The 27,528-nt window shown below is 43.8% G+C and overlaps 1 protein-coding gene across 3 annotated transcripts in view; it reads right to left on the reverse strand.

Annotated features, from left to right (window-relative positions):
- Positions 1-4,132: 4,132 nt before the first annotated feature.
- maml3 (mastermind-like transcriptional coactivator 3) overlaps positions 4,133-27,528 on the reverse strand; it is a 475,154-nt gene continuing 451,758 nt past the window's right edge. For 2 of the 3 annotated variants that reach the window (XM_078538941.1, XM_078538922.1), the window contains exons 4-5: positions 22,659-22,779; positions 4,133-5,684 (exon numbers count right to left, since the gene is read on the reverse strand). In XM_078538941.1, the coding sequence (XP_078395067.1) occupies positions 4,714-5,684; positions 22,659-22,779 (1,092 nt within the window). In that variant the 3' untranslated portion in view covers positions 4,133-4,713. The remainder of the gene's footprint in view (positions 5,685-22,658; positions 22,780-27,528) is intronic. The other variant, XM_078538931.1, reaches the window with a different exon arrangement.

Genomic DNA, 27,528 nt, shown 5'->3' on the forward strand with positions numbered 1-27,528 from the left:
TCACCGCTGCCAGTTGACCTGGGCACATGGCGCCTCTCCAGTTTGAGAGCCTCCTGCTCGTATCTGGTGAGAATGAGCAATTGTGCCTGCCCTCTGCTAGTCTGTATCCACTCAGCGTTATTGTGTGCGGTCTTCTCCTGAAAAGGAGAGAGGAGCATTGGTTAGTCCACCCTGTTCCTGCAATGCCATTGCAGCCCTGCCACCTGCACCTGAGTGAAACATTGCAGGGCTCATGTGAATCGTGGCCCCAGAGCTGCCATACGCTCACTCCAAGCAGCCAGAGCTGATCCCCTTGCCCAGATGCTGCCTCCATCACATTTGCCACTCACACTGCATCACCTTCCAAAGCAAGGAAGCTCTACCACCTAGAACGCCAAGGGCAGTGGATGGATGGCTGCCCTGCCACCTGGAAGTTCCCCTCCCAGTCAGTCAGCATCCTGACTTTGAAATGTCTCGGTGTTCCAGCACTGTACCTTGGTACAGATCCGTGAGGTCGTTCCCAAATCAGTACTGTGGGTGTAAGTACACCACACACAGCCGATACAGAGGCAGCTCAGCATTGCCCTCTCAGGGTCAACTAGGCACGGGCAATAAATGCTGGCCCACCCAACGAAGGCCACATGCTGTGAACGATTCAATGCAGTAACTACACTCAGAGTTGAGGAGGGGGATTGCTGGGGGGGGTCAACCTAACTGCTGTGCTAAGTGACCCATGCCGACGCGGTACTCCCAATTGCAGGAGGTCGTTGAAGTGCTTGCGGCACTGAACCCAGGTGCATCGCACCACATCGTGTGCACTGACCCTTTCTGCCACCTCCTCCCAGGCACTTTTCATCATGTGGGAGGGGGCCTCCTCCTCCTGTCCCTCGGCACGATGATTGCACGCTGTGCTGCCACCAGGAGGGCAGCGAGGCACTCGTCCGAGAATCTAGGGGCACAATGCCCCGCCAGCCTCCCCTTCCTGCCTGGCTTGATCTCCGAGAGCGCTGTTGGGAACCCTTCTGGTTGCCATTGTTGCCAGCCTTTGGAAGGTTGCCTGCGCGGTTTTTAAATAAGCCACCGGGTCGCCATTGGACCTGGCTGTCGTAGGAGTCCCGCTGCCGCCCACCCCCTTCCCGCTGTTCTCACGAGCCGCAATTCACGCTGGGCGGGCCTTAATTGGCCTGCCCAAGTAAAATGGCGGCGCAGAGCCGATCACAGGCAGATATTGGCTTCGTGCCGACCTGCACCCGCTCCTGACTGGCCCGCCCGACATGCTGAAAATCTCCCCAAAATTATGGCTCCCTGACTGCACTTTTACAGCCCATTGGAATTTCAGGGGGCAGTTGTGCTTTTCTTCTTCTCCCTTATTTTGTGGGGGGAAGGGGGGAGCTGATGTCTGGCTTCTAGTCAAATCTCTCCAGATCAACACAGCACGATGGGGTGGTGGGATTCACCCTGTACCACACCTTCCCTTGTAGCTGGTTAATCCATTGACCTGTCGAATATAAGTGCATTTTACTATTTTCAACCATCAACGCTTTAGGTTAACATTTTAGTTTGGCAAAAATCTCATCTTCCCATGAAAAATAATTTTAACATAGTTTCTTTTTTCTTCCGAATGACTCTTTTTCTCTCTTGAAGGCTGAGGTTCCAGGGCACCAGGTTCTCTCTGGTGTATCTCAGTTGCGTTGATTCTTTATCCGTGAGTCTGTTCTTTTACTGGAATTTCCTGGCTGCCCTCCTTGTTGAATCCGGTTAGTTGCTGCTACCATTCACCCGATTCCAGCATGTTGGGAGTTGGCAACACTAGCATGTCACTGAGTACAACAACAATTGAAAACTACTCTAGTTTATAACCTTTTAAAACGCTCTTCAATTTACAACCATCTTAATTTTAACCTTATTAAATTATCTGCAAGATGTTATTCCAATCTGGGCCAATACAATGAGTTGTTTTCATTTCAAACTAGTCTCCATCTCAATAGCTGCAATTGCTGAAATATGTGGAGTAGGATATCTTAACTGCTTGGACTATAACCACAAGGTGGTTACCAATAAAGATATACCCTGTACAAAACATCGTGCAACCCTAATTCTCAGCTATGACTCCTCTGAAAATACATCAGAAGTTTTCTAAATTAATTAATTTTTACATTACATAGTACATTTCAAGCAGTTCAGTGTACACCAACACTGGCCAATGAATACAATTGTAAAAACTCTGTTGCGCATTTACAACAATGCTGGAAACGCATTAAATCTGAACGTTCCAATGCTCCCTAAATAAATTAATAGTCAAGATTGACCACACTGAAATTGGTAACAAAACTGACATTTATAACAACAATTTACATTTCTATAATTCCTTTAGTATAGTAGAATGTCCCAAAGCTCTTCACAGCAGCATTATCAAACACAAATTAACATTGACCCACATGAGGAGTACTCTATTAAGATACATGGCCAAAAACGTGGTCAAAGAGTTAAGTTTTACAGAGTGTTTTAAAGGAGGAGATTGAAGCACAGAGGCAGAGAGGATTAGGGAAGGAATTCCAATGATTAGGACCTAGACAGCCGAAAGTATGGCCACCAATGATGGAGTAGAATCAGGGATGCTCAAGAGGCCAGAATCGGAAAAGTGCAGAGATCCCAAAGGTTTATAGGACTGGAAGAGTTTACAGAGATAAGGAGCGGCAAGGCGAGGAATATTTGACAACAAGGATGAGAATTTTAAAATTGAGGCATGCCACACCAGGAGCGAATTAGGTCAGTGAACACAGGGGTGATAGCTGAAGGGCTTTTGGTCCATGTTATGATGTTGGCAGAAGAGTTCTGGATGAGTTCAAGTTTATGTAGGGTCAAAGATGGGAAGCTGGTCAGGAAAGTACAGGAATAATCAAGTCTAGACGGAACCAAAGGCATAGATGAGGGTTTCAGCAGCAGATGAGCTGAGACAGGAACAGAGCCAGGGACAATGTTGTGAAGGTAGGTGGTCTTGGTGATGGAGCAGATATGCGGTCAGAAGCTCAACTCAGGGTCAAATGTGACAAGGTTACAAAAATCTGGTCAACCTCCAATAGTTGCCAGGAAGAGAGGTGGAGTAGGTGGCTAGGGAATAGTTTATGGCAGGGACGGAAGACAACGGTTTTGGTCTTCCCAATATTTAGTTGGAGAAAATTCCTGTTCATTTCGTACTGGATGTCGGACAAGTAGTCTGAAAATCAATGAGGTGGTGTGAGTAGAGCTGGGTGTCATCTGCGTACTTTGCCAACATTATAATGACACCTGACATTACATTTTCAGATGATGTCACCAAGGAGCAACATGCACTTGAGAAATAGGATAGGGCCAAGAATAGGTCCATAGGCAGACCGGAGGGAATGGTGCAGGAGCAGGAAAAGAAGCCATTGCAGGTGATTCTATGACAATAACAAGCGAGATAAGAATGGAACAGGTGAAGGCAGTATCACCAAGCTAGGTGACAGAGGAGAGGCACTGGAGGTGGACGGTGTGATAGACTGTGTTAAGGTCTACAGGCGACTGGAGAAGGATGAGGATGGAGAGTTTACCATCGTCACATCGGATGTCATTTATGACTTTGATAAGGGCCATTTCAGTACTGCAGGCAGGGTGGGAAACTGACTGGAAAGATTAAACATGGCATTGGAGGAAAGAATGGCAAGGATTTCATAGGCAACAACATGTTTATGGACTTGGGAGAGAAAAGGGAGTTTAGAGATGGGCGGTGGCAAGGCTGAGTTTTTCAGGTGCATAAGTGGGAGACTGCAGACTTCCAATTAAGAGTCCCATTTATTTTTCTCTCTCAAATTCCCTCCTCCCCCAGTCCCTCCTCTCCTGAATGCACTGATTGGCTACCCCTCTAATACTAAGCAGCCTTTCTTTCTCTGTGAGCTACGGCAGTAGGTGACAGCAGACTAGCTGGGGGCACCACAGCTGACATGGATCCTATTCTCATCTGAGAGCCACAGGCTTTTCCAACAGGTTGACACCAGGGAGCATGATCTGGGGCTGGGGATAAATCGCAGGGAAGAATCCTGTTTTAAGTATATAGCTGCTTGCAATCCTGAATCCTTGTACTATTGTACATTTGAAAGCTTCTCTGGGAAATCAAAAGCTCCACTAGTGCAAGTTCACATTAAAGTTCTTTTTTAATAAGATCTCATAATTCATTGACATAACATTCTCCCCAACCTCCCAACACCTCCCCCTGCCCCCCCAAAAAAAAACTTATTCAACATCACACTTTTACACAGTTTGAGGATTCTGTACAGATTTAAAAAGAACTGAGCTCAGGTTCCAAGCACTGCTTAAGATACAGAGTAAAAATGAAATCTAGAAAAAAATTGTATTCAATGAACACATCTGTTTAGAGTTTACAGTACAAATAATTAGTAAGACATTGTCTGAAGTGCAATATCATTGGTTCTTGATGAATTGAAAACTGTAAAATGAAATAAAAATACTTCAATGTTCTGTTAAACTAAAAGCCATTCTTTACAGGAAGTAAGCCTTATATTTGGACTTATATAAAAACGTATTTACATGAAACCATTACAGTTTGTATCACATCTACATGTACATCAGCACCGTAATGCAACAGCAGTGCAACTACAAAACTAGGCCTACTTTACTTGGTCCCTAAACACTTTTATTTAGAGGAAGCCTTAATTTAACAGCTTTTTAATAATTAAAAACTCATTTGCACCCAATCTACTGCTGGTTACCAAATATTTCATCAAACTCTTGCATCCAGCCTTCCGTCGATCCACTTTTGATTAGAGAGTCCATCAGATCTCCACCATCTGATAAATTAGAGAAGGAACCAGCCCCTGATTGGCTGACATAATTAAAGGACATGTCCTGACTTGTGGTTCTTGTATGATACCCTTGACCTGGGTTGCTTTGTGCATAGCAACCTGCTGTCAACTGTTGGCCTGTGGCCTGATTGAATCCAGTCATATTGTGGATTGTCTGGGTCATGCCAGACATAACTATTTGTCTAGGCTGGTTGGTCCTTGGGTGTCCTGCAAAATGAGACATCATTTGTCCCCCAACTGTACCAGCAGTGTCAAGAACTGGCTGACCCATTGTCTGGGAAAAATGTTGCTTGGCCATCTTGGTTTGACCAGGTTGCATTGGATAAGCTGATTTGTTGCTGAATGGACTTAACTCGCTGTTAGCCTGAGTTCTGTTGGGCAAGCTCTGCAAATTGTGTTGCTGCCAGCTCTGAGCTGCTGCACCAGAGTTTCCAATTAGCTGTAGCCTTTGAGCTTGAGCCTTGGGCATTGGCTGCCCTACTGGTCCTTTTACTTGTTGCTGTTGGGCTAACACAGGGTTTCCAAGTAGGTTTTGTCCATAACCAGGTACCATTCCAACCCCTTGTCCTGCAATAGGCTGTTTCTGCATCTGGCTAACGTTACGTGCCATGCTCACGTTACTTTGGTTTGAATGTTGAAGAATTTGGTTCATGCCTGGACTCATACTGTACATTCCTTGTTGGCTGCTCTGGGCATTACTATAGGGCACCATGCTAATCTCTGACTGTCCGGTGGTGGCAGGTATCACGCCAGAATTCTGGACTGCTGTCATCTGCATCATGCCTGGATTCTGTGCTATCATTCGGGGACTTCTTGCATTCTGCAGGGCCTGGTTCCGTGCAGCTGCCAACTCCTGGGCAGTACCTGTAATGAGAAAGAGTTAGAAACCGGTTGGATTTGATTACATTGTAGCTAACCATTCTTAAAAGATGTCGGGTCTATGATCAGACTATTTTGTTGTCATATTGCGAACTCACATTGTGGGTTCAGTTCCATTAAAACCTAGACTGTACCTGAAGTACGTCATGGTTCACTGGCGTGGTAGCCCCCTAGTACCTTGGCTAAGGGGGAATTCTTCACACGAGTCTAGAATGTGAGTGCTGGCGTGCAATTTGAATTGCAGATGTCAATCAAGCCTTTCCTTGCATGGCACCTTAACAAACACCTCATACTTTGCGGCAGACATCACAGGATGGCAACTGGGAGCAAAGTCCGCTTGCCAGTTTCTCCACCTAAGTATTTGAATTGGCCTCTGAGCTCTCATCACTACATCAGCCATCTCAGCACATGTCGGATTTTGAACCTGTGACCTTTTTCTTGCACGCAGCACATTTCCTCATTAAGTTGCCACAGAAACATTACAACCAAGTAACTTCAGAGTTTAAAAGCTAACTTATTTATTTCCCTGCCCCCACCCCTTCTATCACCGAGGTAACCTTGTGCCACATGTTGGCTCCCGCCTCAGTGAGAGCAAGCTGTTTCACCCTACAGTGACTGACACCCTCAATCTATCCTTCTCTACAAGGGACCACTTGGTCTATGCTTGACATCCTTACTTCACCCGCCCTCCCCACACAGCTAAGATTGGAAACTTACTTAGTGGAGAACTACAATAGTAAGCCATCTGCTGACAGTGTTCAGAGCTCCAAGACTCTGTGCTACTGTCATTTTACATAGCCATTATTTTACAATTACTGTGCTGCCACCCTCCTTCCCTCCACCCCCAAATCACAAACAAAGACTTTGAATACAGGTTCCTAAAAAGATTTTTTTTAAGCACCACATTAAGATTGAATTAAGTGCTGCTTATGGACAGATAACTATATAAAGTGCAGCATGTGATTGGAGCTGTATTCAAAGGAAAGTAAGAAAAAATTGTTTGGCCTCCACCTGGAAATGGGGAAGTGCCCAGTAATTTGTGGCCTGGGGACTCACATAAATAACATAAGCACCCCTTCCCTGCATCATTTGAGACCCATTCATCACGCAACACAAGCTCCTCCTTCCCCTAAAGCATTCCCAGGAGGTAATATCAATGACACTGACCAGTTGACAGGCACGAACAGCAAATTCAAACCTCACAAACAATTAGTGTAGACAATCTTTTCATATCCCTGCATCTTCCTCTGCTTCAAATGTTCATCAACTCTTCCTTAGATATTACTTCATGTAACAAAGCATTCAATGATCCAAAGCTCACAGTTAGAGACATCTCCTAAACAATCTTCTCGCTCTTTTAGTGATTGATGACCTCACCAATCACTCCCCATTGTTTCCTATCCTTCAGCCAATTTCTTATACATACCCAGGGTTTACCATGCATCCCCACCACCTTGAGTTTAATTAATAGCCTTTCATGTGGAACTTTGTCAGATCCCTTCTGGAAGTTGCAGTACACACGTTACAGAGTTTACCATAGTCTACTTGGGATGGCGTTGGAGAGAATGTTCAGGCAGGATCTTTCCCTTCTGAATCTATTCTCATAGCTGATAACTAGGTTATTATTGCACAGATTATTTCTCAAATTTGCTCCTGAAATCAATTCACTGCTTCATTTTTGTCACAGTAACTCATTCTTTTCAATTAAAAATAAGAAGGCACCTCAGAATCATTAGCCCATCATTTACCTTCCCTTCTTTGATGTCAATTCACCTCTTCAAAATCCTCCACTACTCTAAAATCATGAATTAAACTTGCTCCTCGCCTTCTCTGCTCCAACAGAAATGGTACTAATATTTCAAATTATTTCTCATAACTATAATTTCTTACTTCATGCATCATTCTAGTGGATCCACGACTGGTGAATGTACCTGAAGGTAAATGAATTACTTTAATCGTACATTGTGCACTGCCTCATGTTTAGTGGTCAAGTGCACCATCTGGTGAGGTACTCAGTCATACTGGCTGAAAGCCCCAGATTCAATTCTGAATCTCTGCTCAGTCAGCTGATCTCAACTGAGGCAGTGCCGAGGTGCTACAATTCACCTCATTGCCCCTAAGCTAGAAAAGGAAGATAATATCAGTCACATTCTTTACTTCCTATTAACTTGTGCCAAAATGTTTACAGGAACAGATGTTGGTTGAGAATAAAGCTCAACTGTGAGGTTCTCCAGAGTCGAATAGTCATGTTGACATGCATGGGCCAGGATATTTAGGTTGGCGAGCGGGGGGCGGGGCCCACTTGCCGACACGTAAAATGACGCGGGATGACGTCAGGCGGAACTCACGACATCACCCTGCGTCATTTCAATTTTCAGGTTGGCGGGTGCGCAGCCGAATCAGCTGTGCACCCGCCGACCTGTGAACGGCTTATTGAGGCCATTTAAAATCTAATTCAAGTAATTAATGGACCTGCCCGTCCAACCTTAAGGTTGGCAGGCAGGCTGGGAGCCCTGGCGGGCTTCAGAGAACGCATGAAACCTCATCCACGGGCAGGATAAGGTTTTATGAGGGTTTCTAAAAATTTAATAAAAGTTTGATTAAAAGTGATGGACATGTCCCAACTCATGTGACAGTGTCACATGAAGGGACATGTCAGGGAAATTTTATTTTTGTACATTTACCATTTTTAAATTTGGCGTCGATCTCCCTGAGGCAGCACTTAGCCTCAGGGAGATGAGTGCGCTCTTTCGTGCGCATGCCCGAAAGAGCACACTCTCAGCTGAGGGAATCGCCCCCCCGCGCGCACAGGGAGTGCACAGCGCTTCCTGGTGGACGTCACGCTGGGTGGGCCTTAATTGGCCCGCCCACGTAAAATGGCAGCACGCCCGCTCCTGCATTTCCCCCCCAATGGGGGGAAAGTTCTTCCCATGGTCTAGACCCACATGTAGAATAACCATTTGAGTGAGACACTGGAGGGAAGCTACAAGTCATGGAGCAAACACGAGAATACGTCAGCATTTTCAGATCAGTGAAGAAAATTAGGAAAACATTAGCCCCACTTTATGCACAGCAATCCCGATAAGTCAATTCAACTCCTGAAAGCACCATGTAATTTGATCTGCATTTTGTATTGTGAAAGCAATAAAAAGGTTTAATAAAGAAATACATTTCTTGACATCAAAGATCATGGGAAGGTAAATGATGGGCTAATGATTCTAAGGTGCCTTCTTATTTTTAATTGAAAAGAATGAGTTACTGTGACAAAAATGAAGAAGTGAATTGATTTCCGGAGCAAATTTGAGAAATAATCTGTACAATAATAACCTAGCTATCAGCCATGAGAATAGATTCAGAAGGGAAAGATCCTGCCTGAATATTCTCTCCAACACCATCACAAGTAGACTATGGTAAACTCTGTAACGTGTGTACTGCAACTTCCAGAAGGGATCTGACAAAGTTCCACATGAAAGACTACTAACTAAACACATGGTGGTGGGGATGCAGGGTAAACCCTGGGTATGTATAAGAAATTGGCTGAAGGATAGGAAACAATCGGGAGAATTTTCCCAGCCCTGTGGAGGCGATGGGGGGATGGGAAAGTAGCGAAAAATCTCACTGGCTCCCAATGTTGATCAGTTTCCCAGGGAAGGGCTGTCACTGGAATCGGCAACCCATTTAATGGAGGCAGGCAATCAAGGTAATCAAGGTGTCAATTAAGGGCCATTTTCTGAGGTTTGCCAGCATCACATGGGCCATCTGCTATGTCAGGTGCCCAGCAACGCTTTGAAGGATGGGGTCTCTTTATGGGAGGTCAGAAGACCATTAGAGGCTGCTACAAATGCCGATATCAGGGCGATGCAAGGTTTAAAGGGGTGAAATCACACCTCCATATTAAGAAACCTCACAGTTCTGGGCCTTGTTTCTTATTAATCCATTTTCCATTTTGAGGCGCTCTGTAGGTCTCCTTCTTCCTCAGTAACATTCATCTCATGCAATGGGGCTGCTAGCCAGTTCTTCCTCCAAGCTCTCTCATAGGCCCCTCCTTTGTCCCTATTCTGCCCACCATCCTTAATTCAATGGCAAACATTGAGGTGACCAATCAGGAGACTGCTTCCCGTGAACTTGCCACAGCAGGCGCACTGTCAAGAAGCACTGGTTTGGGGCCTGCAAATGGATGGCCATGAGAAAGTTCAGCTCTATGAGTGCTTGTTGGCAGAGTTTGGTTAGGGTGGTTGGGGGGTTTGGGGGGAGGTGGTGTGGAATACAGAGGCAGATGCCTTGGGGCTTGATGTTTGGGGCACTACAATGTCCAATTTAAATAAGTGACCCTGGATTCAGAAACTAAAAGCAACATGGTCAAATTTTAAAATTATACTGAACCTGGCAGAACAGTGGAATGTAGGGGAGGAAGCGAAGAAAATATATTAGCAGCTAGAAAAACTAGAAGCTAGAAGTTTAATGCAGACAAATGTAAAAATACTGCACACAGGAAGTAAAAATAAGAACATGTGTACTCCAAAAATGGTACTGAGATAGTTAAGGATGCAGCTGAACATTGTCCAAGTGGACTCAACACTCAACAAACAGCAATGTGATTGAATATTTAATTACACAGGCGAAACAGTTAAATACAAGTGAGAGGAAGTGTGACCAAACTGTACAGTGTTCTGCTCAGGCTATTCCTTGACTAATGCATCTAATTCTGGTTGCTGAGACATGAGAGAGAGAGAAAGAGAGAGAGACAATGACGTGTGATGCAAAGAAGAGCTATAAGGCTGATTCCAAGTGTCAAGAGACTGAGTTATGAGGGAAGACTTGAGAAACCGGAGCTTTCCAAGCTGGCAAAGAGGTATCTGAGAAGTGGTAGAGCCATGTAAAATAGTTACCGGAATAATAAACCTGAATATGACTTTTGTTAAAAAGCAAGATTAAGATATAAGGGAACTGATACAAAATTGCAAAATGTAAAATTTAGGGCTGTTACCAGGAAATTATTTTCCCCACAAAACAGTGACCAAAGGTGGAATAAACTTTGAGAAGAAACTTGGTGGCAAAAACCTTGGAATCATTTACGAAACAATTGGGTGCTGAAATGGGTGGGGGTGTGATGTTTAGGATCTTTCTGGGTGGATGAACTAAGATAGGCTCAATGACACACAAACAACCTACATAAAAAGAGGAAAGACATTTAAAAAACACACTTCTAGTTTCACTGAGACTAGAAACGATTATTAGTGCAGGAGTAATTCCAAATACAACCTCTCCCCATTCTGGCCCAAGTTAAATTCTGTTCAAAGTCATGTGCCAGTAATTTCCATGGTGGGTCTTCCAATCGCCTGCATAGTTTTAGCGGAAACCCCCAGAGAAATGGTATAAACAGCCAATTACACTGTTTCTCTTGGGATTCTGTCGCTCTTCCGCCAAAATCACAGTGGGAAATCAGGGAACACCTGTGGAAATTCTATCTCCCCAGTCTTCAAACACCAGACAAAACATCATTGAAATTCATTATCAAATGAAAAAACAGAATGGTCTCTATTTCAAACACTGTGGAATATTCTGCTCCTACAATCATTAACCCATTCTGTGCGAAGAATGGAATGAGCAGGTTTGGAAATGCATACATTCCAGCAGTGATATGGTTTCCCCCATCCCCTAGCTAATAGTCCCCATTTTCTATTCATGCAGGCACTGGCTGTTGGCTGGGTACAATTCTACAGGTGCTGCAAATTCTCCAGCCTCAAGCTTAATTAGTAATTCTTCATGAACTCAGCCAAGCTATTCAAGTGTCAAGAGTGTCACAACGAAAACACATACGTGTGCGTGCACACACAAGCTCTAGGGATACACTGACAATTTGTAGCACTGACTGTGGGCCTGGCTGAACTTAACTTAATGCCGTTATTGCTGTTCATACATTTCTCCTGTCAGTGTTTTAGTATACCCCAGCAAAAACTGACAAGAGAGGGAACTCTTTGGTCTCCTAAGCATCACAGACGCGGGCTGGACTGCTAAAAGATGCAGCTTGCCACCAGTACACGTGTGGTTTCACTAAATCCCCTGCCCCTGGTAAAGGAAAACCTGTTTATTAGGTTGCAGTGCAGATTTCACTCTCATCATTATTAGGTGAATCACTCTAATGTGATAATGTAATGTGTTCTATTTAAATGCAATCACGTGGAAATCAGCTCAGCAGGAGAAAAAATATGGGTAGAATGCCTAATTGACAGTGCAAGAAGATAAAGGACAACCTGTATAGAAGCTTTTCTTCTCCTCCAATTTTCTTCGCTTGATTCCTGAAAGTGATGACCTTTGCTGGGTGCAGCTCGACTGGTACTGCCAGGCCTCTGCTACCTCACCCAAGTGGCCATTCTTCATATGTGAATCTAGACAATAGGTGCCAGGAGGCTTTGTAACCATAGAGATAAAAACAAAAAACTGCGGATGCTGGAAATCCAAAACAAAAACAGAAATACCTTGAAAAACTCAGCAGGCCTGGCAGCATCGGCAGAGAAGAGCAAAGTTGACGTTTCGAGTCCTCATGACCCTTCAACCTCATGAGGACTCGAAACGTCAACTTTTGCTCTTCTCCGCCGATGCTGCCAGACCTGCTGAGTTTTTCCAGGTATTTCTGGCTTTGTAACCGTGCAAGGCATCACACTTGAATCGGATCCTAATCTCACTCTCCAATCACACGCATGCACTTTCCAAGATGAGTCATTGGATAGCAATCAAGAGCTTGAACCCCGACTGATAATTTGCTTTCCTTCCCTGCCCTTTGACAAGTCATGAAGTGCTGAGGCTAACTATTACACCCCCACAGAAATGATCTGGCCTGGCACTAAAAAATACAGATTTTTCTTTTTAAAATACGCCGCAGGTCCTCAGCATCTATAAAGAAAGAAGGCAGATTGATGAATCGGGTGGAGCATCTTTGCTCGGACGCTGATGGGAGTTTCAGTATTTCATCATTCGCAGTTTTCTTTTCACATCCTGAAGCTGGCCCCTGGTTTGTTAAGGCTCATCCCAAGCTGCTCGGTTTATTTCTCCACTGAGTGTTTAGGGGAGCCCCACAATGTGGCACCTGAGGCATTCATTTGAACTTGGCATGTTGATCATGGAGGAGCTGGTAGGTTGTGGATTAATTATAGAACCAGTGACCCATTTAAATGTCTATGCAACAAGTGGAGTAGTAGACCTTTCATACATTATAGGTCAAGCTTTCTTTAAAAAAGAAACTTGAAAAATGGGATGGAAATGCAAAAAAAAAAATTCAGTAAAAACCTCTGGGAGCATGGGGGGTGAGGAGCAAGTCATAAAAAGGGAGTTTGGCTGACTTAACTGCTGTGAATCAGTGGCTTTATCTATAACCGATGTCAAAACAAATTACTGAGTGCAACTGTGGGGCCTTACAGATGAAACAACATCAAATTACAATAATCACAACGTATGGAAAAGACTGCTGAGTCCAGAGCATGTGATTAATGTTTATGTTTTCACATGTTTACAGAAATCAGATGGATTTTTGGATTTTGGGCAGATTGACCATTGGTTTCCACCAACTCACTGCCTGTACCACCCCATCTCTTGGCTGATTCTTGGAACCTTTTTCCCTGCCAATTATCAATCAAATGCTTTGAACAATCTAGTCTGAAGAATCCATTATGTCTTCATTATGATGAAACATAGTAGTCTGCCCTCTGCTATATATTCCCTTTTCTAATACTCAGTTTCCTTTTTTGGGTAGCAGGCCAATTGCAGGAGAGAGGATGCGTGGCTACACGACCTCTTCCAACGCCTCTGCCCATGCCGCAAGTGACAACTTGTCTTCTGACCCACAGTTCCCCATAATGATGCAGGGTATGTTGGAAAATTATCTGGTAGCAGACTGAGGTGTGAATTGTTCCATGTCACCGTGCATTCCTGCTCCAACTTTTCCGTTTCTCTCTCACTATATATATTATGAATTTAACATTTTATAAACATTGTTCTTAATTTTTACACTTAATAAGGATGCTCTTGAAAACACAGTACATAAATGCACGTTGTAGCTTAGAAAGGAACCACATATACCAGGAAAGTCCCATGATTCGTAGGAAAATAGGATTAGGAATAGCTCAGTCGGCCCCTCAAGCCTGTTCGGCCATGTCATTAGATCATGGTGGATCTGTATCTTAACTCCATTTACCTGCCTTAGTTCAATAACCATTAATACTCTTTCCTAATAAATATGTATCAGTTTCAGTTTTGAAGTTTTCAGTTGACGTAGCCCTGACAACTTTTTGCCGGTGATAATTCCAGATCTTTACTACTCTTTGTGCAAAAAAAAATGCTTTCTAACATCACCCCTGAACAGCCCAGCTTTAATTTTAAGGTTATGCCCCCTTGTTCTGGGCTCTCCTACCTGAGAAATTAGTTTCTCTCTACCCGGCTCCTTTGATCTTCTTAAATGCATGAATTAGATCACCCTTGAATCTTTTATAGATAAGGGATTACAAACCTATGCAATCTTTCCTCATGATTTAACCCTTTTAGTCTCAGTATCAGTGCTGAATTGGCACTGCACCCAATCCAAGACCAATAAATCCTTCCTGCAGTGTGGTGCCCCAGAACTGAATGCAGCACTCGACCAGACAGGGTTTAACCAAAGCTGCTGGAACATAACTTCCAACTTTTTAAATTCCAGCCCTCTTTATATTCAGGCCAAAATTCTGTTCACCTTTTCAATTAGATTATGTACCTGTTCACTAGCTTTTAGTGATTTCTGAACTTGGGCCCCTAGACCTCGCTTCTCAATCACAGTTCCTAGCTTTTCACAATTTAGAAAATGTTCTGATCTATCTTTCTATAATTCAAAGTGATGATCTTACACGTTCCTACATTTAATTCCATCTGTCACAGTTTTGACCACTCACTTAATCCATCTATGTCCCTTTGCAACTTCTTGCTCCCATCTACATTATTTACTGTGCCATCTAACTTATTGTCAATAGGTACCTTAGATATATGGCTCTCTTGTTCTTCGTACAAATAATTTAGAAATGTAGTGAAAAGCTGTGACCTCAGTACGGATCTCTGGGGATCACCACATGCCGCCAATTTGAGTACATACCGATTATCCCTACTCTCTGTCTTCTACCTTCGAACCAATTCCCTATCAAGCCAATAGGTTGCTTCCAATTCCACGTGCTCTCATTTTTTGTTAAGTCTTTTATGCGGAACGGTAACCAAATCATTTGTCAAAACGTTGGGTAATGTGGTTATGCAGTTCTGCAGCCAAGTGCAGCAGTCACTTACAATGAATGTCTTCTGAAAGTCCATATAAATAATCCTCCCCTGTCTACCACGTTAGTTATGTCCTCAGAAAATTCAATGAGCTTCATTAGACATGATTTTACAAAACTATGCTGCATTCTCTGATCAGCTCATAACTGTCCATGTGCTCAGTTACTCTGTCCACAGCATCAGATTCTTCCTGTAACTGACATTAGATCGATAATTCCCTAGCTCAAGTCTCTTTACCCATTCAAATAACTAAGTGAGATTGGCAATTCTCCAATCCAAGTGGAAAATTCCCTGTTTTGGAAAAGTTTTTTGAAAGATCATGACTAAAGCATTAACAATATCCTCACCTAATTCTTTTAATGCTCTGTAGTGGAAACCATCAGGTCCTGGATATTTGCTTATCTTTAATCTCATTAGTTTCACCAACAATAATTTTTGTATTTATAGCGTATCTAGTTAATTCCTGCCCTTGACATTACTGGTAAAAATAGCTATTTGCAATTACTTCCATTTCCTGATTTCTGAACACGGCATCGTGTGTGTCTATCAGGAAGGGGCCCACATTACTCTGAGCCACCCTCTTAATATATTGGTGAAAACTTTTTATGTTTAAACTCCTGGTGTGTACTAAGCTGGGGCATACCACTGTCCTCACTGTATTAAAGAGTGGAAACAAAATCAATACAGTTCCAACTGAAAAGATCTGAGCCTCTAATTGCAAGGGGGCGGGGGGGGGTCTTCTCCTGATTCCCTGCCATAACTTCAGTGGAAACCCTGGAGAAACAGGGTAAATGTCCATTCACTGCATTTTTATGGGCTTTCCACTGAAATTACAGCAGAAGATCGGAAGAACGACTGTGGATATTTGCTATCCAACAATCCCGGCCAAAAAGTCTTTTGCTGACATTGGGCCCAGCATTGATTTTCCACATGATCGAGCAGCTGCTGAGAATCATTAACAAGGCCTCATACAAAAAGAATGGACACATGAATGAGGTACCAGCAGCCATTAGACAGCACGTCGGCATGAATTGTTGTCTTTAGGATAGGAAAGGGTAAGCAGGGAACATCAAAGGAAAAAAAATTGAACAGAAAATGGAAATACCCTCATTAAAACAGTGCTTCCAAAAATGTTTCTGCCGTGACCTGATTTTAATGCTTCACACTTGGTGCAACCCCAGAATGAAAATTGTGGGGTGGTGGGGGCAGGCGGGAAGCGTAGTTGTTGAGCAGGGTGGGGTTCAAACAACGGGGATACAGGCACAAAAAAACAACTGAGACACCTACCATTTTGCAGGGTCTGTTGGTGTCAGTGATTAGGGCATACAGCACATTGGGTTAGGCCACACTTCCAAGCAAAATAAATCACCCACATTTAATGGGGTCTTGCAGCCAATCCCTGGACTGTCAAATCTGAGTTACTTCTCCACAGCTGCTATTGCTGCCTTGGAGCTCGTGCCCCCAATTGCTTGTCCTGTGACCCCACTGGGCATCGCAGCCCCACCATTTGGGAACCCCTGATCTAAAAACAAGTGTGATCAATGGAATATTTATTGTGATCAATAACTCCAAACGTGTGCAGTTAACTCGCTTATAAACTATTAAATCTAAATCATCCAGATCATGTCAACTAGTAAACTGAACACAACAATTGTGCTCCCTGGGGATCACACTGTTCCCCTTACTAAGAATACAGTGTGTACAAGGTCCACAAATATATCCATCAACTACAGACTTAGAGCAGTCAACCAAGACTGGTCGTTATAGTTAAAAAGAATTTCACTGTTGAATCGGGGGGGGCATTGTTGGAAGGTGGTGGTGGATAATAGCATAGCAACAGTAGTACTTTAATCACTGGTGGCAACCATGCTGTTCATCATGGCTGTTCCTGCCAGAATTTTACTGGGAAACAAATGGAAACGAGATGGAATAAATTGCTGTTTGGCAAAAAGCATAAAAGAAATGCTTGCTAGATACAGTACAGTTTGAAAACAAAAAGACTCCAAAATTACACCATGGCATACAAGCGTACCAATATTTGACGCTTTTGGCTGGAATTCCACCCTTGGCTATTTGAGCTGAGGTTTCAATACATTCAGAATAAATAGAGCAACACCTCCGCTAAAATAGCTGAGAAAGGAAATTCAGATTGATGTGGTAAGCATTTTCTACGTTCGTATTCTGCAGCCAGGATCTTTAGCAGTGAGGCTTTAAGCATACATAAACAAGCAGTGGAATATGGTGGTAGAAGCAAAATACTACGGATGCTAGAAACCTGAAACAAAAACAGAAAATTCTGGAAAAACTCAGCAGAGCTCTGAAGACAGGTAATACGGACTCGAAACGTTAACTCTGTTTCTCTCTCTACAGATTCTGCCAGACCTGCTGAGTTTTCCCAGCATTCTCTGTTGTTGTGGAATATGGTCGGATTACTTTGTTCTGTTGCATGTACATTTTATTAAGCAGGTGCCAAAATAACCACTAACCCCCAAACACCTCGATTTCCTCCTTTCCTCTCGCCAAAGGGGATAGTTCATGCCGTCAGGCAGTTTTGTAAACATTATATTTTGTCTTTATTTCCATCCATTGTTTCATCTCCACCTTTTAGCCTATTTCGATCCCTTCCCCCCCACCCCACCCACACTAGGGCTATCTGTCACTTGCTCGTCCTGCTTTCTACCCTTAATGTCACCATTAGCACATTCCTTAGCTAATATCACCACCGTCAACATCCCTTTGTCATTTTGTCTATGACATCTTTGGCAATCTCTTCTTTGCCTCCATCTATCACTGGCCCTCTATCCAGCTCTACCTGTCCCCCCCACCCCACCTCAACCAGCTTATATTTCACCACATTTCTATATTTCCTCAGTTCTGATGAAGAGTCATATGGACTCGAAACGTTAACTGTGTTCCTCTCTACAGATGCTGTCAGACCTGCTGAGTTTTTCCAGCTATTTTTATTTTTGTTTCAGATTTCCAGCAGCTGCAGTATTTTGCTTTTATCATATTTTGTCTTATTTTGTTTGCTTATCGCTCCTGTGAAACACCCTGATACGTTAAAGGTGCTATATAAATACAAGTCGTTGCACATCAACCAATTGGCCTTTCGTTATGTGCAAGTCTACAAATCAGGGGGTGGCGGTGGACGGGGGAATGGGGGAGTGTGGGGTGGGGGGGCTGACAGAATAATCACAATACAGTTTTATTCTCTCCATACCTGATATTTATTCATGCAATTCCGAGCTGCCCAGGAGCAGGTACCTGAGCTAATTTCCCATCCTTATCCCAGGAGTGCTGAGGCTAATTGTAACACATCAAATATCATCTGACTGAGGCCAGCTGATGCAGGGTCATCTGCGGATCAAAGTTGGGTCCTCACTGATCTATACAGCTTGGTTCCGGAGACCACGCATTTACCAATTGACCCATACAGGCCAGCTAAACAGTGGGGATAATTACATGTAAAATAGTCTTGCACTGATTTTTTTCATATCAGTTTAGTGGGAATTTTTACTTGTCTAAAGCATATTTGAAAACTGCCAATTATGTCATGTGAGGTGCCTTACTGAAAAGGCCCTTAGCAGGAAAGGAGTATTAAATTCACAGATCTGTTTTGGGTTGCTGTGATTACACTGATGAGTGAGTCATTGTGTTAGTGTTAACATTTAGTTTCACAGTTCCCCAGAAAGCTAAAACAATTTGAATACTTTGGGCAAATACCGTATGTGAAATGATTCATTTGATAAAGAGGCGATTCTGCAAATAATGGAAGAAAGATCACAGGGAGCAGCTGCTTGAATTCCTGATAGGTGCTCCCAGTGACTCAGTGTTGGGAACACGATTTGGTAAAAATAAACATCAAGATGAAGAAGCAAGCTGACGTCAGACACCTCCTTTTTATGTAGGGTTCAGAGACAGGTATCAAGTCATACATTCCCACTAACTACTTTCCAGAATGTTTCATTGGCTTCCATGTTTGAAACAGCATTTAGAGGAGCACACTTTGATAAAATAAGTCAGTTAACATACTTGTATAGTGGTGACCCACACTGCACAAGGACCCTTAGAGGTGATGGGAGGAGAAGATCACTGAGCAACGTGCTTAAGGGCTGCCTTTTTCTTTATTTTGAATTGGTGTTGGCCTCAGGGAGTGTGCTAGGAGGTGGGGGAATGGGGGCTGCTGGGAGGTGGAAAATCAGGTGGGATTGTTTGGAGTGGTGTGTCTGTCGCATTTTACCAGCGGTGGGGAAGGTGGTGCTTGGTCCACCCGCCCAGAGGCCAAATGAGGACATTTAAGGGCCACTTAAAGACCTCTGCCTATCACCACTGGTATTTTATCAGAGGCAGGGGACCCTCCACCACATGGGGAGACCACCAGGTATACCCTGGCAGCCTCCCTGCAGGCTGGGGGTGGGGGGGGGGGGGGGGGGGGTGGGTGGGACGTGGGGGCAATCAGGCACACTGTGGCCCATGGAGGCCCCACCCCCCAATGACAAGGGACAAGGGCTGCCTCTGCAACAACAAACCCCCTGCCCTCACCAACCATCAAACATGCTGCTGCCTGACTGGCTGGCCCCAGTGACCCTGGTTCACTCATTCCGAGTCCTGCTCCATCACTGCTGCTCCTGCCTGGGTGCAGTCCCATACCTGGTGGCTCCGCTTGGACTGAGCAGCCTTCCGATTGGCTCGCAGCTCTTGGGGGGTAGGTTAGGGTAGCGCGAATTCCAACCTTAAAGGGACGGAAGCACCCACACCAGGCAGTTAATTGCCTGCTGCAGGTAAAATCACTTCAGGGCTCCCATAACTGACCAAAGAGGGGATAGCCTGTGATTTTCTGGTCTGTGGATAGGGCCACCACTTCCCTCTAAAATCCTGGCCTAACAAGGTGCCTGTGAGGGAAGGGGGTTTTCTATACAGGACTCCAGGAAAGGCCCCAAACTATGAAGCTAAGGTTGACCCTCACTTGCTTTGGCTGGTCATGCTTTCCCATTTTTTTCGTGATGTTGATGTGGAAGTTTTCCACAGTAGTTGGAAGCTGCTCACAGTAAAAGTCTGTGCGCACGGTGAGAGCTCCTTGCACCTCGGGGAAGGAGCACAGCAGGTATGTGAATGAGTCTGGGAGGATATAATTGTGATTTTTAATTGGAGGACCAGGCTACTGAACTATCAAACTAGTTAGTGAAGAATGAACCTACAGTATATTAACATTCATCACCTTCACCAGCCCTCTCAAAAAAAAACATTTTAATTGTGCTTGAATTTCATAGTTTGATTTAATACTGTTTCACTTAGCCCATCTGGAAGCTAGGCATTTGAGTATAAGTACAGTAATTGTAAAGACATCAGAGGTTCTCTGTACCATTCTACTTCTTTTCCAATATAAGCATTGCCTAAGTGGCATGATTATACATAGGGAAAGAGCTAGAGACTGATCATAACATGATTCATTTGGAATTAAACAGTAGAATGATAATTCTTGAAGGCATTTTCTCTGACACTGTCTGCACATAGCCTTAATTTCAAACTACAACCAGCTTGAACAAATTTAAACAAAATCCTTTTTATACAGTTTATAAAAAGTGCAAAATTCAGAAAGCTAGAAAAGGAAATCCATTACTGAAAATAAGTCACTTCTAAAACATTGTTTGGGTTTCCCTGATGTTTCAGGCACTTCGTGATACCCAATTCAGCCACAGGCTAGGAAACCCCATGGTCTGATCCTTTGTCTGAACTGAGTTAGATGATCTCATTTAGGGTAGTACTCCTGTGCTACAGTGGCCTCAGTGCCCCCGGGCTGGGAAGAGAAAAACTTCAGCTGGGGTTTTTACTTCTGATCATCAGGCGTGTTTATTTGTCTCAGCTGGTAGCGCTCGCAACTCTGGGTCAGAAGTTGTGGGTTCGAGCCCCACACGAAGGATTTAGTGAAGAATCCAGCCTGACATTCCAGTGTAATGCTGCACTGCTAGAGGCAGTAGCATCATTCTTTGAATGAGATGTTAATGTGAGGCCTTGACTACTGACTGAGGTGGGTGTTACAAGATCCTATGGGAGTTGTCCTGGTGCCTTGACCAACATTCTTCCCTCATATCAATACCACCTACGTACAGAGCGTTTAATGTCATGGCTGCCTGTGAGATGTCGGTGCAGCGTTTGTCCACATAGCAATCAAACTTCCAAATGCAATTAATTGAATAAAGTGCTTTGGAAAGTTTTTGCATGAAATATGCTACATGTAACTCAAGCATTCTGTTTTTAATTCTGGTTAGCTGCTGCAAAGTACATACAATTGGACATCAGGCATTCAATGCCCTTCCAATACTCACTGGTTTTACATCGGTAAAGTAGCAACTTGTGCAGAGTATCAGAAGGGTATAGGTGCCTCTCAAACTGTTCTCTAACTGAGCCACATCCTTCAAGGCAAGGATGGAGAAACAGGCATAATAACTCTTCCAACTGCTGTTAAATTTAACAAACATATGATGATAATCAAGGCTATTCAAGGTTGTGGGGAAACCAATGCTACAATTGTGGCTTTCACAGAAAATTCATTGAGTTTAATAAAAAAATCAATTCATTCATCATAAGGGAATAACTGGGGTAAAGTACATTGTTTAGCCCACATGGCAACACAGTCCTATTGTTATACAACATTGTATCTTTTGACTCACCATGAGCAACATCATAAGTTGCAATCTAAATTTAAGCAAAAATTATTTCTAAGTTAAATATTCATGTGCTGGCTCCTAATCAAGAAGCACCATTTTTGTGTTGTTTCCAAGGTAGAACATGTTCTGTCACATTACTAAGCCAAAAGCACCCCTCCCTTCTATTTCGCTAAACTAGTGGGCAGTGTCCATGATATGGTTTATTGTGGAAGGTCTATGAAAGGAATGACCTTAACACCTCAATCTTCTTCCTGGGTCCAAGCTTTGTTATGCTTCTGCTCCTCTCCTGTAATATCCAACATGCCAGCGCCTGAGTGGGCTTTCCAATCAGGCAATTTCAAGAACTAAGCCTACTTAACAGTTTTTTAATACAACATCATAATACCAACCAGTTGTGCCAAACACCAAGGGCACATCATTCCTAGGTCCACGCTGTGCCATCAGCAGTGCCTCACAAGAAGCAGCATCTTATTGGAAAACCAAAGGTGGTTTGCCTGTGATTTTCTTTCCACTGCCATTAACAAGAGGAAAACTGCAAGCAAAGCATCTAAGATATTTCAATAAGTCACTCGCTGCATGTGAGGTCTTGCCACCACCCTCAGTGGTACAGGCCCTTGCAAAGTTCTGAGTGTCAGTTAACCACTTGATTACAAGAGTTTTGCAATCGAGCTATTCTTCACTTGATGCCTGTATGCATATACTTTCCATTAGGGTTTGAAATGGTATTTCCTCTCCAGTCCACGGGAACTGAGGGCAATTGTACCCAACTGAAGTGTAAACCACACAATTGATGTATGCACAGGCTGCTGAACATTTATTTATGAAGTGGAGGCTACTGCCTGGTTAAAGCCTGTTCCATTTATTCTGTAAATATAACCTATGACCTTTATGGGATCTTAATGCACTTGCTGGTTAGTTTAATAACACAAGCTCAATCTCACAGGGCAAACTACACATTTCACTTGTTAAGGCTTAAGAGAGAGTTAATAATTGACAGGCTTACCTTGGTACTGGCTGACCTGTTGAACAGGATATGGATTCCTGTGCTGGTCCTTGCACTGTGGATGTGGTCTGGGGAGATGCCTTTGCATCTGGTCGTGTTGTTGTTGCTGTAACTGCTGCTGCTGATAGAAGGAAAACAAGCTCATTAATTCTGCCATTAGAGGTCGTGGGGAAACCAATACTACAATTGTACTACTATAGTCACTACAATCGTAGTGACCAGAGCAATGGTTACAATCTCCAGTGAAGCAGTAAGGCGTCTTCAATATATTTATTAAACACTTTCTCCACCTTTTAAAAAAATTCTTTCCTAGACAGTCATTAAAAAAAGTTACTTGATTTTTCTACCCCCCCACGTAGTAGTTCCCCTTTCCAAACCAAGTGTTATATACGTGGCCTACAAAACCACGGGAAAGTGAGGAGAACATAGGTGTCAGAACCTAGCTGGAACAAAACAAACATACAGCATCACACTTGAGCTGAAATCTACTGAGATTTGGCATTGCTATTGTACAACTTCCTTCACTTGCACAAGCTGAGTGAGACCTCTAGCAGTGGTGGTTCCAGGGCTGTGGCGTTCCGCCATCTGCAGTGTGACTGTGAGCGAGCACCAATTCACCCCCTCAGTCAAGAACTTGTTATTAATGCTTACTAATCTTTTCAGTGATGTTGATTTCAGACAAACTATATAAACTGTAAGGCAACTGCAACTGTTTTCTAAAGCGTTGAAATGCAGTAAGAGCTCACACTGTACTGTTAGGAAATAGAGATACCTTAAGTAAGTTATACTTGTATTTGTGGGTGTTAGGAATTAGTTTTAGCTTTGAAGTTTAAGTTTGATTTGTATTTCTGTATGTGTGTGTTAAGAAAGGTCAAATGGGAGTTTTAGTTTCACTTTAAAAGGCTGCTTGCATTTCTAATGAGACGTTTACCACCCCTATAGAGTGAAAGTAAACACACAAGAGTGGGAAGAACAGTGCTCTTGCCTAGCAACAGGGGCCCAGAGAGGCAGGTTCCTCCCATGGACACACATACTGAAGGAGAAAGACAGCAGTTTGTTTTGGAAGCTGTTTGAGTTCAGTTGGTTTGAAGGCAGCCATGAAGTAGGAGCAGCCTAAAAGGCGACACATAGCAAGTCCCAAGCTAAAAGAAAAACCCCAAAAGTCCAAGGAAGTGGAAGAAGAGAAAGTCCAAAGAAGATCTTCTAGTTAAAGGAAGGACAGGAACCTGGGAAAAGATCCTGTTGAGTGAGGGGCAGAGCGAAAGGCTCAAAGGTTCAGATTTAAAGTGAGAACAGCTTGCAAGAAGCAAGAAGGTTCAAAGAGACAACTGACGGTCTGTAATTCTTTGCTATGGGCATGTGTAGCAGTGGTGTATTGTTAAGGCCGAGTTGGTGAGAAAGAGTGCATGAAAGACAGCTTGAGTGCACGTGATGACCCAGGGAAGAGGAACATCAGGAGGAGAGTTTGAAACCCTGGAGGTGAACCCTTGTGGAAGGTGTCTGAGCGAAAATGTCAGTTTGGGAGAAGATTCCAAGGTGAGGTCCTGGAGAGTGGAGATTGGAATCCCTTGTATGAAGGATGGAATTCAGTGAGACTGCTTGGCTCACAGTGTGACAAGCATCTGGACGGAGCTGAGGAGAGATCCATAGCATCTGTTTGAGGTGGCATCTGTCACTTGGTTTCAGAATGTAGTGTATCTGACCACAGGGTACCATAGGTTTACATGGACTGTGTACTTACTGTGAACATTAGAGTATAAGATAGCTTTTGTAACTTGTGTTATCCTTACAAATCTGTATACATCTCTAAAGGTATAGTTGTGGGTGAATTGTAATATAGCTCATCTTTTCTTGTTGAATAAATGTTTTATTCTTTTGTTAAAAGTTCATCAGCTGACTCCTGTGCCTCTGTTCAGTAGCAACTCTCCACGTATCTACACAAACAAAAGTTAGGATCTATCAAGCTGGGTTCCATCTAGGATCAGGCTTGTCCATGGGTAACCTCAGCTGTGGATCATAACATGTACCTTTAGTGGAGTAGGTGGAGGAATGGTGCGAGTCACCACTATTATCATTTCTCCAACTGATCTGCCAATTCTGGCCACAGTTACAGCTGGAGACCAGGAGCACCCCTTTGGAATTTCCAGGCCAAAGCGTTTTACGCAAGAGTTTTCCTCTCTATTCACTTCTCACCCTCAAAACTTCTTCACTTGTTCTCTGAAGGTGGTGTCTTGAGCTGAGATATGGTTCACATGAGTTTCAAGGCTGACCCAGTATAGTTAGAGTTGACAGGCTATTCAGTCAACTGACTCCGTGAGCCAGTATGGAATAGAGGGGGAATGGCAAAAAAAAATGGTGCTGGTGGCCTGCATGCCAGTCTGCCGTTTCCAATTCTGACCCTGTTGACATTGGACCGGTGGGGTGGGGTGGGGGGGGTGGGGGGGCATAGAGGAGGGTGCAGGAGATGGTGGCATAGTGGTAATGTTACTGAACTAATAATCCAGAGGCCAAGGCTATTGCTCTGGGGACACAGGTTCAAATCCAACCGGGGCAGCTGGTAGAATTTAAATTCAGTCAATTAAAAAATCTGGAATTGGAAAGCTAGTCTCAGTAATGGTGACCATGAAACTATCATCGATTGTCATAAAAACCCTTCTGGTTCACTAATGTTCTTTAGGGAAGGAAATCTGCCATCCTTACCTGGTCTGGCCTACATGTGACTCCAGGCCCACAGGAATGTGGTTGACTCCTTAACTGCCCTCTGAAGTGGCCTAGCAAGCCATTCAGTTCAAGGGCAGTTAGGGATGGGCAAAAAAATGTTGGCCTTGCCAGTGACACCCAGATCCCATAAAAGAATAAAGAAAAAAAGTGAAGTCGCCCACCTTGTTAATTGGGCACAACAAGGTCATTATGGAGCTCATTAACAGCTCGCCTTCTGACCTCCCTAGATTTTTATGGCAGCAGGTGGCTGTTTGGAGGTCTCTAAAGCTGACCAGCTGCAATCTGGCAGGAACAGGGGTTGTAACACTGAAACAGTTTTATTTAATGCAAAAAAGTGAAAGTTTGGGCAAAATACAACGGAGCAGTAAAGTTAGACTAACCAAACTTTCCCTACCTATCCCGGGTCCCAGCTCTCCATTTGCTCTGGCCACTCTGCCACATCAATGACTACCCATTCAGGCCAGGACGTGGCCTAATTCCCTGGTGTCCCACCACCATTCCCACCTCCCTGGCCACTAATTGGGTGGCAGGCCTGTCACTGGGGTCTTTAAGACCCCCACCACATAAAAAAAAAATCGCACTTCATGGCTCAGTGGAGACAGAGGCAGGTGCACGGACCCAGAATCAAACCTGCCTCCCGATTACCGCCTTCAGCAGGAAAATCTGGCCCCATGTCTTCATCCAATGTACATGCATGTGTGTTTTCTGGTGAGATTAGCTGCTTAGTGAAGAGGAGCAGTTACCCCCAGCCCCGGGAGACTGTAGCAGACTATAGCATTCATACCATGACTGCAGCTGAGGTCAGCCAACTCAGAGGTTGAACTTGGGAGCTCTCTGGTTTGCCCGCTGGCCTATCAGAAGAATGTGATGCCTCTTTACTACTGATTTCAATATAAATACGCTAACATTTCTTTGAACTCTGTTCAATCGTTAATCACTGGTGCTTACAGTTGATTGGATGCATGTGTAGGCAGTTATAATGGACCCCACCACTGGTAAATTTACTGATATGGATTCTGCTTGAGATGCTGTATTTAGATAAAAGTGAGAATTCCCACTAACACAATAGGGTAGTTTTTATCTTTACCCCTGGGCAGTAACTAGTTGAGTGACTCACCCTCGCTTTATACAACCCATCCAATCTTCATTCCGTTGAAATGATATAAAAGACTGGTGATCTATCTGCCAGATTCTTGCCCAGGCAGTGAAGGTGAAAATCTACACCAATATAACTTGAGGAGCTTTTAAAGTTTTGAATGGGCCAGATTTTTGGTCCCAAGGTGGGTAGCTTGATTCGGGACATTTCCTGGCTCAGCGTACTTGCCTTGGGAAAAATGTGCCCAAATGGTGCAGTTTTTGCTCCAGTGGTGGTGGTGGTTGGGGGGGGTGGATTGGTGGGTGAGGAGGGGGTGTGTGGAATGAAGTCAGGCCCGTCAGCCCTGGACTCAACTTGGAGGTTTCAGGAGCTGCTGAATGCTAAGGTGGGCTTGTTAAAAGGTCCACCTCGGTTCTCTGGGACTTCATCCCAGTTGTTATGTTAAATATTAGGCTCTCTAGCCTTCACCCTTCACACTCCATCACCCCTGCACACCCACTCCCCATGCCCCATCCATGCCATCTCATGCCCCCCACCCATCCCAATGCCCCCATGATAGCTTCATATCAACTCATGACAACCCATGCCCCCCCAATCTTCCATGCCAACTCAACCAGTATCCACTATGGGCAGATCTCAGGAGTCATGCTGAGATTAAATAAAATAAAGATCTGAACATCTATTACAGCGTTCTCTATAAGAAAAAAACATTCCCATTCATGAAAGCCCATTCAAAACTTTAAAAGCTCCTCAAGTTATTAATCCCTTATTAAAACAAACAGACTTGTATTCATAACCTCACATCAAAGACAGCTAATCTTTTAATAATATCTTTGAGCTGTCAATCAAACTGTGAACTTACAACACCGGCTAGAATAATTGTAGGTTCTGGAAAGCAGCCAACTATTAATAATGATAGCCCTTGGGGTAATGTTAACAAATAGCAATTGGAACGGCTAGAACAGATTTTTTTTCAACTCCCACTGACACGGGCATGATGTCTTTTTTAATTTTTAAAGGGTTGGGGGTTTAAATAACTTGACAGCTTGATAG

The sequence above is a fragment of the Cetorhinus maximus genome, chromosome 1 (genome assembly GCF_964194155.1).
Source record: "Cetorhinus maximus chromosome 1, sCetMax3.hap1.1, whole genome shotgun sequence".
NCBI classification, from domain to species: domain Eukaryota; kingdom Metazoa; phylum Chordata; class Chondrichthyes; order Lamniformes; family Cetorhinidae; genus Cetorhinus; species Cetorhinus maximus.